The sequence below is a fragment of the Pieris napi genome, chromosome 23, assembly GCF_905475465.1.
Source record: "Pieris napi chromosome 23, ilPieNapi1.2, whole genome shotgun sequence".
Lineage (NCBI taxonomy): Eukaryota > Metazoa > Arthropoda > Insecta > Lepidoptera > Pieridae > Pieris > Pieris napi.
In genome coordinates, this window is record NC_062256.1 from 10,060,238 (window position 1) to 10,074,523 (window position 14,286).

At 37.8% G+C, this 14,286-nt stretch overlaps 2 protein-coding genes across 3 annotated transcripts; both read left to right on the forward strand.

Annotated features, from left to right (window-relative positions):
* Window positions 1–46: 46 nt before the first annotated feature.
* Window positions 47–1,581, forward strand: LOC125061230. Its single transcript, XM_047666548.1, has one exon. The coding sequence runs from the start codon at window positions 216–218 to the stop codon at window positions 900–902; it is 687 nt and encodes a 228-aa protein (XP_047522504.1). The 5' UTR covers window positions 47–215; the 3' UTR covers window positions 903–1,581.
* A 2,179-nt stretch (window positions 1,582–3,760) lies between these two features.
* LOC125061353 (adenylate cyclase type 9) lies at window positions 3,761–14,286 on the forward strand. 2 transcript variants are annotated; one of them, XM_047666749.1, is made up of 8 exons: window positions 3,761–4,067; window positions 4,490–4,843; window positions 4,935–5,941; window positions 6,292–6,546; window positions 6,635–6,976; window positions 10,377–10,732; window positions 10,820–11,023; window positions 12,395–14,286. In XM_047666749.1, the coding sequence occupies exons 2-8, from the start codon at window positions 4,557–4,559 to the stop codon at window positions 14,207–14,209; spliced, it is 4,266 nt and encodes a 1,421-aa protein (XP_047522705.1). In that variant the 5' UTR covers window positions 3,761–4,067; window positions 4,490–4,556; the 3' UTR covers window positions 14,210–14,286. The 2 variants fall into 2 exon arrangements, with proteins under 2 accessions (XP_047522705.1, XP_047522704.1); XM_047666748.1 differs by having other exon boundaries at window positions 3,762–4,067; window positions 6,614–6,976.

The window sequence follows — 14,286 nt, forward strand, 5'->3', positions numbered from 1 at the left end:
GTCGAGTCTTGGTGTTGACACGTCCTTTAGCTAATAGCTTTTACATTTTAATTTTTGACATCAATTGTTGTGATGGTGTAGGTAAACAGCATAACTTTTATTTTTATAATAATTATTTTCTTTTGTAGCTTTTTATGTATATTTTTAATCAGTTTTTACTTATTTTTTTATTAAGTGGTAGTTACTTTTTTGTTTTTTAAAAGCCAAAGATAAACATGACTCTTATTCGACTATTTTGTGCCGTGTTTTTATTTCTGCCTTCTACAAAGAACGTGTACTCCGAACAAATTGTAACTACTTCAAACGATATTAAAATTCTTCCTAACTTACTACAGCACTTGAACAAAAAGTTATTAATTGAGAGTGAGGGTGGCCCTCTAACAAACACAACAGTCACTTTACCAAAAGAAAATAATTCTATGGTTATAAATTTAGATACAGAACTAGTGAAAAATAAAAGCAATTCGGTAGTTCCACGAAAAGGTGTAAAATATCACCTCGAAGAAAATAAAAGTAATGAGAAAGATTCACTTTCTAGTGGTGATATGATCACACTAGATGAAAGTTCCAATTTCACAAACACTCTTAAACCTATTTCAAACAAAAGTGGGTTGCAAATTGAAGAAAAGCATAATAAAACAATAGTACATAAGCCAACTGTACTTTCCTCACAAATTTTGGACAAGTTGAGTGAAAAGATTGAATTCCAGCCAGATTCCAAAGTGAAAAAAATTCATGAAAATAGTCATCCTGATCTTGTTATGCCTATTGTAATAACTATATTAGTTGTACCAATGTTTGCAGTTGTTGGGTACATGGCTCTAAAGAGAGGACAAGATGCCTGGAAAAACCGACATTATAAAAGAATGGATTTCCTATTGGATGGAATGTACAATGATTAATATCTTAGGATCCATACAATTTTATATATTTTTGTAGATGAAATTGATTGTGATTTTAGTTAATATTATGGAGAATGAGCTACTCTACAAGTTGTGTTACTATTATAGTTAATAACAATGAATATCTCCATGTTATATGATATTGCATTTTGTAACTATTGAAAAATTTTTTATAAAGATTTAAGGTATAAGCAATAAATGGTGCTGTATTTGTAAAATATATTGTGATAAAAGAATTTATATTTTGTCTGTGTTCAGATTTGCTGAAGCTGAAGGTGTGCGCTCAATACAAGAGTAATAAATTTACACATTTTGCAGTCCACTGGCTATAAAAAGATTTTACACATATATCATATGTCTTCCAAGAGCAATGTATTACTTATATATCTTTACTAAATGGTTATAATAATGAACATTTATTTCAAAATGCTTTATTTTATATTTTGTCATTTTATTTTTCCTGTGCCTGCAAAGGCTGTTGATTTTGTAATCTTAGGCATGCCGGTTTTCTCTATAATGTCTTCTGTCTATGAGTAAGAAAAATCCACTGGTGAATAGGCGTGATTCGGACGCACGGCCTCAAAGACGACTTGCACGCTTAAACCACTATGCCAACATTGTTTATCTTATTTAAATAAATATATTTTTAATTACATAAAATAAAAATTTTAATTACATATTAATTTCTTATTATTTTATTACCAATACACATTATATGGGTTATATTTTGTTACTAGTAAAAATGACGACGAAATGTAATAGAGTATTGACTTTTTGATAGGTACTTTTAAACTTTGGTGACTGTCGTACTTGAATTCGTGTATGCGGTGATGTTAATTATTTCGACTATGTGTTTGCGTGTTGTTCCCACTAGAATGTAAGTGCGTGCTCCTATTTCACCATGCCTCCTGCTGATAGGGGACAAGTCTTTGTTTTTAATTTATGTTATTATTATTAATTACTTAAGATGTCATGTGGAACATGGTGTAATGGTTGCAGCTCCTTACAAACGTTGTGTAAAAAAAAAACATGGCGATTAAAAAGAGTGGCGGAGAGTTTATTGCCAGTTCTTCTCTTCCGTTCTACGCCCTTGATTTGAGAACTGGCGGTAAATGTAAAATTAGAAGCATTAACATGTATTTCTTTAATGACGAATCACAAGTGTACAGTGCTGTGTTACCTACGTGAATAAATGATTTTTGAATTTGAATTTAAATGACCGAACATGGGTTTTATTTTTTGTGACTGATATGAATAGTTCCAGGTCGTAGATAGAGTATAGAACCATAGTCCGTCTACGTTCCAGGTGAATAATATATTTCAAATATTATGTCGCCTAGCTCTTGATTTTGCTACAATTTTTTTTTTTAAATTAGGATTTGGTTCATATGATTGCGTATTACGTTACTCGGTTACTATTAGGCCATGTTCAGATGGCAAAAATTTGACACGCGTTTGCAAATCACGCGACTAGACACTTGTGGTATTATCATACAACTGTTCAGTGTTCACATGAGCATTGAGCACACGTTAACACTTAACGCAGGTGATCGCGAGTTGCCTGGCGCTTTGACATGCATGTAAGTTGTAACGTCCGTAGACTGTTCAGCAGTTGAGCGCGCGCTTTTTTCGTATTCAGTCCAAAATGAGTGAATCTCTATATATCAATATTGAAATCGATTTACTAATTGATGAAGTCCGGAAAAGGCCAGCGATTTGGGATATAGCTTCAGAATCCTATAAAAATAAAAATTTTAAACGACGTGCTTGGGATGTGTCTCTCAAGAAGACTTTTGTAAAATAACCACAAAATAATAGCTTCTTCCACTTCCATTTTTTAAACTCTATCGAAACAGACTGACGAGTGACGAGCTCTCACAATTCGCAACGCGCGTAGCGCTTGTCATCTGAATTCTTTATAAATATGACCTGCGTTAACGCCTGTTACATGTCATAAGTTCACATGTGATGATGTGATGTGACTCTAGTGATGTTCCGACTAGTCGGAAAAAAGCGCCGACTATCTATATTAAAGATATTAAAGACTATATTAAAGAAAGCGATGGTTGTTCAGAAGTTTTTAATATATTATTTAGTCAGTGTAATCATTATAGCCTTAACCACTCAAAATCTAATGAAATGTACTTTTTTATTTGTATTTTTATACTTAGACGCAACTTCGGCAACCAAAATTACTTGGAAAGGTTCCAATCAAGGTCCCCCGAGATACCTACATAATCAGTATCATCAAATTCAGGCGACGTATTTATAAATCCAACCCCACATTATAAGAATCAAAAATGAGAAATTATGTCATTTACGAGAAAGCAAATAAGAAAGCAAGTTAAAAGTTATGATCGCGATGGCGGCAGATGGTCCGTCGAAGAGATGGAGCAGGATAGAACGGAATGGACTTACATACCAGTTACCACTGGTATATATATAAAAGTGCCGTAGAGGCCATGGCTTGTTTTAACGGATCAGAAGATCCAATAACAATAGCTAACGATAAGTTAAAAGCCACCCTCGAGTTAAAGCTAACTCAGACTAGGATAAAAGAGCCCGGCTTCACCGGGGAAGGCAGCCCACCTTTTCTACGTATTCGTACGTCAGGCGATTGACCACTAAATAAATTACTCCCTAAAAACCCCTCGACATCTTCATTCTATTGTTATTGTATATTGTTTACAAAAAAACATCTTTTGCGTTAAACGTGAACATACCGAGTGTTCATGTATCTAATAACACAATAATTGGGAATAATCTGTAAACTCAACAATACAATTGGGGATAATCTGTAATCTCAATATATTATGTTATTGTTTTATGTTCTGACAGAAGCCAGATTCGTCATTCGTTCTTTTGACTTGTAGTCAGTAATCAGTTTGTCATTTTGTCTGACACGGTTAGCGCTTGCGGAGATCGAGCTATGAAATATGAAATTAATTTCGCGAGTGTATTAGTGATGATAAATGATAATAATCGCTTGTCCAGCCGTTTTGAGTTTTTAATTGGGTCTTGTTACAATTATTGAAAATACTGACATGTTCAAAATATTTTTAAATTGTAGTTTGTACCAATTATATTGTTAATTTTCTATTTTATCATAAACACAGTTGCAAAAGTGATTTGTTTTACAAAAACTTTAACCTTGGTCTTAAAATGGTGAGTCTATGCACAGCAGCAATTGCTATCTAGTATTTACTTCGGTATTTCTTAATGTTAAAATGCATTTTATGAATGTTTTGTAAGCTTTATTTTTTCCGACCCTCACAGGACCCATGACTTCTGTGAAAATTTTATTATAAATGTTAGATTTGAACATTACCTTACTGAAAGTAGTTTAATAAGTGGGTGAGCTGTTAGTCAAAACACTAGTATGTTTTAACTATAAAAATATTCTAATATATGCCATTTAAGAAAGTTAAATTAAGAAACAATAATATCTCTGTTTACAATTATTTTTGGTCATTAGTGATGACTCTAATGACCTAGATATCAATCATTATGATTACAGTACTAGGTGCAATTACATTAGTGTTAATTTTTTACATTATACTTGTAGAAAAAGGTTTTTCTTTATACAGGTTCAAGATGGTATTTCTTCAGGGATTCATCTAAAAAATGGGTTGCCGAGTGAATAAATAAAACACCATGAGTGCTCACAGTGGTTGTATGAGTTGTAATGAAAGCTCAGAGCAGTTTGAATCTAAAATCGAAGCTGAATGTTCTGAAGCTGAAGATGCCCAAATTAGACTGGCACCGCATGTGCAAGCTTACTTGGCTCATAATAACTCAACTACAAATTGTTGTGGTTTTGCAATACCAATTGCCTTTGAAAGGGCTGCACCGGGAACATGGTGGAATCCAAGGTTTGACTCACCAATACTTGAAGGCCAGTACAGAAGTAGCTCTTTCAGACAGATAAGATTGAGATTTAGGTAAGTACAAACAATTGCCCTGTATAGTGTTTTGTATTCCACATTATACTTTTGCTTGAGTTAGTAATAAATTATTTCTTTTTGTTTTCAGATTTGCACTTTTATACATTTTGATATTTTCCATTTCATGGTTTATCTATTTTGTGGTACTTGGTCTGAATGATGTGAGTGTAAAATGGCCATTTTTATGTTTAATATTTGCTGGAGTATTGTTAATTACATCTGTAATGTTGTTTCTAACCTTTACTGAGATATATAAAGTACATACAATCAGATTGTCAATGACTATGGCTCTCGCTCTGTGTACCCTCAGCTTGTCCCTCATAGCCCTGACAACACAATTGGATCCAAATTCACTTTTGATAGCCGATATAAGTCAATCGGGTCACTTCACTATGTGCATTGAAATACTATTGATAATCTATACTTTAACCCCATTACCCCTCTTTGCTTGTGTCTCAATAGGGCTCCTGTATTCTATAGCTTTTGAGACCCTCAATGTATTCTTACATTTATCAGAACAAGAATGGCAATATCCTGGAATGTTAGTCAGAATTTTACTTCATTTTTGTGTACATATAATTGGTGTACATATTTACCTTATGACTTTTGTAAGAATGAGGGGTACGTTTATGAAAGTGGGTCAGAGTTTGCTAGTCAGAAGGCAGCTGGAGATGGAAAAGCAGCTGAAAGAGAAAATGATTCATTCAGTAATGCCGCCAAAGCTTGCGAGTTGGCTGATGGAGGAGCAAGTGACTGAAACTGAAACTATATCAAAAATTCATGACCCACTTCAGGCCAGAACATCAAACCCTGGTGCTTCAGATATTAAATCATTATTCAGACCGTTTAACATGAGTTCAATGGATAATGTGAGCATCCTTTTTGCGGACATAGTTGGATTTACAAAAATGTCCAGTAACAAAGGTGCAGAGGAATTGGTCAACATATTGAATGACCTGTTTGAGAAGTTTGACGAGTTGTGCCTAATACATGGATGTGAGAAAATTTCCACTCTAGGAGATTGTTACTACTGCGTATCTGGTTGTCCAGAGCCGAGACCCGACCACGCCACTTGCTGTGTTGAAATGGGACTAGGTAAGTGAAAAATTCATTAAATTATTCATTTTTCTTTGTATGGAATGATTTATCGATTCATCGATCGTAACAACGACCGATAAAATTGCTTGTTTGACCTCGATCTTTGTTACATCCATATGTTTCTTTAATACTCAATGTTATATTTACATCATAGTGCAAATCGATCATATTATTTATGACTGCACGTGAACTTTTGGCGTGACCCTTTTTATGTGTTCTTTGATACTAAATGCACAATTTAATTTATAACATAGTATATGTTTTAATCTAGAATTATAAAACTATTATACAAATATAAACAACAAAAGATTTGATTAATTTTAAAGAAGAAAATAATTATACTTCAGGAATGATAGAAGCGATTCAAGAATTCGATCGGGAAAAAGGAGAGGGTGTCAATATGAGAGTAGGCGTCCACACGGGGACCGTCCTGTGCGGCATAGTGGGGACTCGCAGGTTTAAATTCGACGTTTGGAGTAATGACGTAACACTCGCGAATAAAATGGAATCAACGGGAAAGCCGGGCCGTGTGCATATATCCGAGGAAACGAGCAAATTCCTCGGGGGCTCCTACGTCTTAGAAGAGGGCGAGGAAGTTTTCGGTAAGATGTTTACCTAAACATTACGTTCGCATGAGATTCGTTTCGTTAATACCTCATATGTGTCCAGGTCATAAAACCTACTTTATAGAGGGCCGGCAGCTGAGTTCTCCGTACGACCACGATTGCCTGACCCCCTCCAATCCAGTGAACTTGCGTCTTATCATATCTCCGGCCGCCTCCCCACAATCGGCTCTCTCTATCAGCCATTCGCCCTTACCTATCTCCGCGAAGACCGGCGACGCTTCTGCAGACGACAAAACGAAACCCGAAGCCAAGTTCTCCGACTTCCTATCGCCGAACCCGTTTAGTTTTCGTAATAAAGCCAGCTCTCTGCCGAGTATTTTGGACTCGGACACGGAGTTAGAAGATAAAAGAGATAAGCGGTTCGTGAACGGAAACGATGCCTCGTCGAAAAGCCCCACGTCGATCGGTGAGTGCTTTCACATTTTTGCAACTAGGTAAGTATGGTATTGTATTTAGGCAGCCAGGTGATAACTCTGTTGTGCCGGGAATCGAATTTATGGCATCGTTATGCATGCGATTGTACGCATGATGCCATCTAAGGCTTTTGTATATGTTTAAAGAACTTTATTTCTGATTACAAAAAAAAATATTTTTATTTACATGAGAAACTTAGTATAGTTTACGAACGCAGCTATCCCAATTTTAGTCTACTAGGCTCATTCTAATATGTATCTTTAATGCCCTTTTGAATTGATTAAACACGCTAAAATTTTGAATTTTAGATGGTAATTGATTAAATAATTGCACTTATAGACTCATACTTAATAGACTTCTTTAAATAATTTGTGCGCGGATTCGGCAAGTAAAGCAAACTAGCTCTTCTTTAATCTCCTGTAATGATGAGTTATGTGATGATATATTAAACGTAAGCTAAGTGAAAATTATGTAATATGCCCCATTATAAATTCACTGAATACACATACCAAATACGCCAAAACTAATTTAATCAGTGAGATGAAACAAGACACCACCTGAACTGTTCTAGGGAGACGCCCTAAGTCATCGGCAATCGAGGCTTAGTTGTTATTGGAACTCACTATAGTTACCCAGCATCCGAATCTCGATTAGATCTAAATATAGTTGCGGTTTAGTAAAACTAATATTTAGTTTGGGAATACTACAAAATTATAACGTTTTTATATATATTGTTATTATTATTGTTATTATATATTATTATTATTATTAATGAGCCTGTGAGAGTAAAACGGTGAATTATCGTCCATATACATGCATATACGTTCGTTCATTAAGCTGCTAAAAATAACTAAGAGTCTTTTATGTTTGTAAACTTCATTAAGCATAAGTATAAATAATGTTATAAGTTAATTGTTATCAAACGTTTGACGTATTTTGATTAAAATTGCTTTTGCATGGATGATGCTGGCCCTTGGCCCCTTGTTATATAAAATATATATTCAATTAGAATCAGGTTCTTCGATGCGATAAACCAGTGTTGTCATACCCAAAAACCTTATTTCCAATCAATCACTTCGTCCATTAACGAAAAAGTATTTTCCAAACCGGTTCATAAATGACGCATTTGTGAAGTTAAAAACTTCTTTAGACCATCCACTTTACCAATTTTATTATATTTCAGTGTGTACACACACAAAAACCTAATTTTTAAGTGTTATTTGCTTGTAAATATTGACTTATTATTGGAAACACGACCACAGTTTTATTTATGAAGCTTTAGTTATCATCGTAGCCCAAAGATAAGATATAATGTGACTCTAAATAGTCAGAAGGTGATGCTCTTTGCATCTAGATTGCGTATTTATTGAAATCTATCGCCACCCCGACTTATTCGTAAACAATGCTAAATTATATGCAAATGCTCGGTCATCGGAAGTTACTCACGTGTCGTTCAGAGATCGCTTGTTTATTTTGCGATATATGGAGGCGGAAAATGAAACAATTTAAAGTTTCAAATTGAAATTATGTTACAAAACGATTGAGATTTCATTAAGACAACTTTGTCTCCACTCGTGACAGAAGGCATGATGATAATGTTTTGAATTATGGCTTATTTATATGAAGATACACCGTTAAACATTTGGTTTGAGACATGATTATCCATGAAAACGCTCGATGACGTCATTAAGCTGGCTGATCACTAGGTCACATTGCTCAAACCCGTGCGGGTGCACGATGCAATACTATTAATTAGTAACTGCAGCTCCTACTACACTACACTACCGTTTACAAAATTCTTTTAAACCCAATAGATTCATTTAAAAAACAGTTTATCTACGGCAGGTGTTTTCATTCTTTCACAAGAGGAAAATACCCTTTTCTTCAAGCAAGAATTTCCATATTAAAATTTGGATATAGCTCCCTTAAATTGTGAATATTCCCATTGGATTGTTCCGGGATAACACGTAGCAAAGCTCTCGAGCGAAATTACGTCAATCGGTCGGTTGACGTTATTTGAATATAGTTTGGGGAGCGGTTTATTTGTAGGCAAACAAACTCTTTCACACTTACACTATTAACGTCGTGGTGCTGAAAAAGGTCAAAGTCGTATTTTTGTACCCATTCATAAATTTACTTTGCCAGGTAAATAACGTGTAGGCTTAGTACTTACATTCTCAATCCCGCGTTAGAATTACCCAATTTGACCCAAAAATGTGCATGTACGGCATAAAGGTATCACCCGCTAGCCCGTATAAGAAAAATAGTAACAGAAGTGGATACATAAAGCACTTATTTTTCCTCGGAAAAGATCGCTGTAACGCTGTCCGTTGCCCTTATGTAGTTTTTCTAAATTGGTATTGTTATAAAACGAATGAACAGTAACTTAGGCATTAACGGCCAATTAATTCATCTGGACAGAAATAGGTTACAACATTACGGCCGCAATCAGGCCACGTCACTAGGGCATGGGAAAAATTGTGCGAATACATCGGGTCAATTATTATAAAGGAAATCGTTATTACGTAGCGGACGTGTTCTGAAAAGCTTTGATGAGATTCTTAGAAGCTAATTGCTAAAGATTTATTATTTCCTGTAACTGGTAATTCCCAGTCATGTGAAACGTACGAAATAAGAATAGGTTTTATCAAGAGATTTGTTGATTTAGATACGTTGATATGAAGTGGTAATACGTCGTAAATCTGATTTGATATAGTTAAGATATCGAGTTGATTGATAAAAAAATTTATATCGTGTTACATGACGATCGGTTACGTTATCGCCTAACTAGGTATGGATGTATTTTATACTAGACCCGACCCAGTGGATAGACAAATTAGTACACTGAGCCAAAATTTAAGACAGCACGAAGTATGGTACGATGTTCAAAGTCTTAGAGTAGGTATATTAAAAAAGATTGAAATTGCTATATAATGCCACTCGCGTTAATTCGCTCTTAAAAATAAAAAAAAAGTTGTCGAGATAGCGCTTGTAAAACAAATTAAGTTCAGGAAAGATTTTGATCCTTATGCGAGGCTCTGTATTCGTGAGTTCATGATGAACTTTACGTTGCTCGGACGAGTACAATTTCTGCCAAAACGTGGAAAATTCTGTATCGATTGATTACTCGAATAATGAATTGTTTATGGGGATTATAATAGCTTATAAGCAATTATGAGTACTAGAAATACGGGTGTGCTTCATTAATAGTTTGCGCAGCGCACGCTAAATAATGAGTACCTATAATAAGATTACTAAGACACGTGATAAGGAGTTAAACGGTCTGTTTATATTTGTTGTAGTACTCGCGTAAACCAACGCGACCAACCAACCTATTAAAATCAGTTCAGTAAATTTGTTTTTTATTAATGTATAACATACACGTTTTACAGGTAGCTGTGGAAAGTACACAAACAAAATAAAACAATGGAAGGTTCCGAAGTTTTTAAGAAAGCATTCGGACACCCCTTTACACGAAATGAAGAAACAGAACTTCAGCGCCAAAACCATACATATAGTGGAGTGTGGGGACGCGCAGACCAATAATGGTTACCGCAAAGTACCGATCGTTATTGAATCTCATGAGAAGCCAAGACAGAGTAGTAGCAAATTGAATAGCCGTACAAATGAGATGTTCGAGAGGGAAATAATAGATATACGGTCGTATTTAAGTCAGTCTCGAAGCAATATGTCGCCGTTTGCGAGGAGCAGCAGCTACAGGTCGCAGTATGGGAGACCGAACTTAGAGGTGAATTTCCTTGCTTGTTGGCTTTAGTAATTAAAAATCATGGTCATCACAGTTTGATCACTCTCTTTATTATATTTTAAATTCCAGCCAGGGCCAGTTAGTCGCGCTCGCAGTTCCACGTTGGCCACGCAGGGTGAACTGATCAGGCCGAAGGACAGGAAATTGAACCTGCCCGTCCCGAACCACCCCGGCAGACTGCCCGACGACATTGTTAGCCTCTGCCCGTCTGTCAACAGCAGGAAGGATTCAGGGATCAGAAGCACTAGTAGGCGATCTAGCATACAGCAGCAGGTAATCTAAACTATTACTAAACAAACAAACTTATATATGTTCTCTAACGCCTTAGAAATCCTTCTGATCCACATACAATCAAGTAGTGTATACTGCACATCGGTATTTGTTGTTTCAATGCTGAAAATTTAGCGCACCCAACGAGCCATTCTTAAGATATCCTATAGGAAACTTTTTCGCTACTCAACAAAAAAATTGTGCAATGAAACAAAACTTTTAACTGTTAGACAATTATACTAAAAATAGCAGTATGCAGACTTTATTGGAAACAAACTCCGACTACAGCGCAATCCTACATAAGCAAACCCAAAAAACGCACTTTCTTCGCCGAACGCCTTTTCTCCTTAAACCAATTTCTTAAAGACAAATTTTCACTAACATTTCAAAACTCACATTACAAACATTCCTAACAATCTTAAACAACATGTTGTCAACCTGTCCTTTGTTGATACAGAAAATATTCCTTTTGTGCAAAAATAGTTTAATTATAATAGGGGTGTGTGCACTTCCTTTTACCTGTTATTGATAAGTTGGACCAGTGTTTGACGGGCGTTTTGGTTTTATGAAATGCATTTTGCGAGATTGCGGGTTCGATTTCAGAACAAAACATTACTGTTCAGCTTCGAAGTCTTATCGTCTTAAGTATTCGACAAAAAAATAAATAAAACAAACTATAGTTGATAATAAAAACCACAAAGTAATTTATTAGATGCTTTATTTTTAATACAATTATTATAATAGATAGCTATAGAATAATTTGGAATCATTGGAATATTTTCCCAAGGTTATAGATTAGAGACTTATTTTTAAACTTTTCATTCGTATGCTTATTATGCATGGTTTCTAAGGAGAGAAACACTTTTTGTATGATAAAATAATTTATATCAAAACTAGCAAACTCGGCGAACTCCGTTTCGCCACCAGATGGCTTCGTTTTATGTAACATTTCGTTTGGTGATCCCGCTTTTCTGTTGATTTTTTTCCTGAATTTTCTTTGCTACAAACCTCACGAAGCCCGAAATCTTTCCAACGAATGCAAAACTGTGGAAATCGGTTTTTGTGTTCTGGAGTTATAGCGTCAGGAAGGAAAACCCGACTTATTTTTATATAGTAGACTTCACTATCTGCTGTTATGAGCTAAATAATGACTAAAATTTGATAAACGCGTTAAGATGCTAAGAGTGTCGGCGTAAAACAAGTATTCGTTTTATTATAAATATCAAACGAATTTCGTTTCGTTTTCATGTAAAATTCATAATTTTACCATTCGAACACTATTTAGACTGCAAATTTATTTTTGAACGCGGGAAGCACTCCACTCTAAATATTTACAAAAGTTGTTTGGGTTTAAAAAATGTTTAATAATTTCAGATATTCGTATTGAATCACGTCTCGTTGGCGACCTCCCAAGTGGACATAATGCAGCAAAGAGTCTCCGGGTATTACACCTCGAGCCAATCGTCCCTCGACATCCCCCCCCGCTCGAAGCTCCCTCCGCCGCTCGACGAGGAGCAAGTCCGGTCCTTGCAGAAATTGCGGAAACAGTCCGACCTTCAGCTCATCCGCTGCGTCCAGGACAACGCGAGATCCGGAATCAACTACTTCGTGCAGCCGCCCTTGAACGGGCTCACGCTCTTCTTCAAAACGCCGGACATGGAGAGGCACTACCGCGACAGAGCCCACAGGAGCGACGACTGCGAGGATTTCCCTCCGACGCTGACCACGTCGCGCTTCAACACCGCCCTCGACATCTTGGTGTCGTCGATCATATTCGTGATAGTCGCGGCCTCCATCATCATAGTCTACGAGGAGTGGCGATTTTCCATCGGGTGGTTCGTCGCGTTCGTGTCCATCGAAGCGGCGGCGATGTCCCTCTGCGCGTACCGGCACTACCTCAAGTGGAGGTCGAAGTTGGACCCCGACGGCGTCGCGCAGACCCTGAGGAGGGCCGTCAAGGTCTTTCGGAAGCTGTCGAACTGGTACCCGTGGCACTTGTCCGGCAGCCTCCTGATAAGTCTCCCCATTCTGGCGGTCCTGCTGAACTTCTCTTGCCAAAACACAACTCTGACGATACTGAAGGGGAAACAGTCGTTCTACATCTACCTTTTGACCGTCTGTATCGTTCACTTTTGTAACTTCACCCAGATGAGTTGGCTCGTGAAGAACGCCTTGGTGACTCTGTACGCGGCTCTGTTCCTGTTTCTATCCCTCCTCGGCTGCCGAGATCTCAATACTCAATTTCTAGAATCGATCGATATCACGCCGAGCCTGAACCTATTCGCTCAAAACGGCACAAACGTCACGGATTTACTCTCGGAGGACTCGACGGGGAGCAACGGGACGTCGGCGTCGGACGCCGTTCGACACGAGATGCATCTGAAGGAGCTCTACCTGGACGTCGTGTTGCTGCTGATCTTGGTTTGGTTTCTGAACAGAGAGTTCGAGATAAGCTATCGACTCAGTTTCTACAGCAACGTGGTCGCGACCAGAGACAAGCAGAAGGTCCAAACGATGAGGAATCAAGCGGATTGGCTGCTGCACAACATCATCCCGCGGCACGTCGCCGACCAACTGAAAAGCACGGCCAAATACTCCGAGAACCACAGGGACGTCGGCGTCATCTTCGCGAGCATCGTCAACTTCAACGAAATGTACGACGAGTCGTATCTCAAGGGCAAGGAGTATCTGCGGGTTCTCAACGAGCTGATAGCGGACTTCGACGAGCTGTTGGAGAGGCCGGAGTTCCAGCACGTCGAGAAGATAAAGACGATAGGCAGCACCTTCATGGCGGCCAGCGGCCTCGACCCCGACCTGCGACATTCCCTGCGAGGCCCTCGCGAGCACCTCTACCAGCTCATGGATTTCGCCCTCGAGATGCAAAAAGTCGTAGAAAATTTCAATCGGGACTTGCTGGAGTTCGACTTCATCCTTCGGATCGGGTACAACTTCGGCGACGTCACCGCCGGAGTGATCGGCACCTCGAAGCTCTACTACGACATCTGGGGCGACGCCGTGAACATCGCCTCGCGGATGGACTCGACGGGCGTCCCCGAGCGGATCCAGGTGGGCGAGGCTTGCGCGTCGGCTCTCTCCTCCCGGTACGACTTCGAGCCCCGGGGCAGCGTCTACGTGAAGGGCAAGGACGACATGAACGTGTTCCTCGTGATCGGCAAGAGGGACGCGTAGGCGGCTAGTTTTAAGAGAAGTAGAATCTGTGATTTAACTATTTATCGTTTAACGTAATTATACAAATTATAACTGAA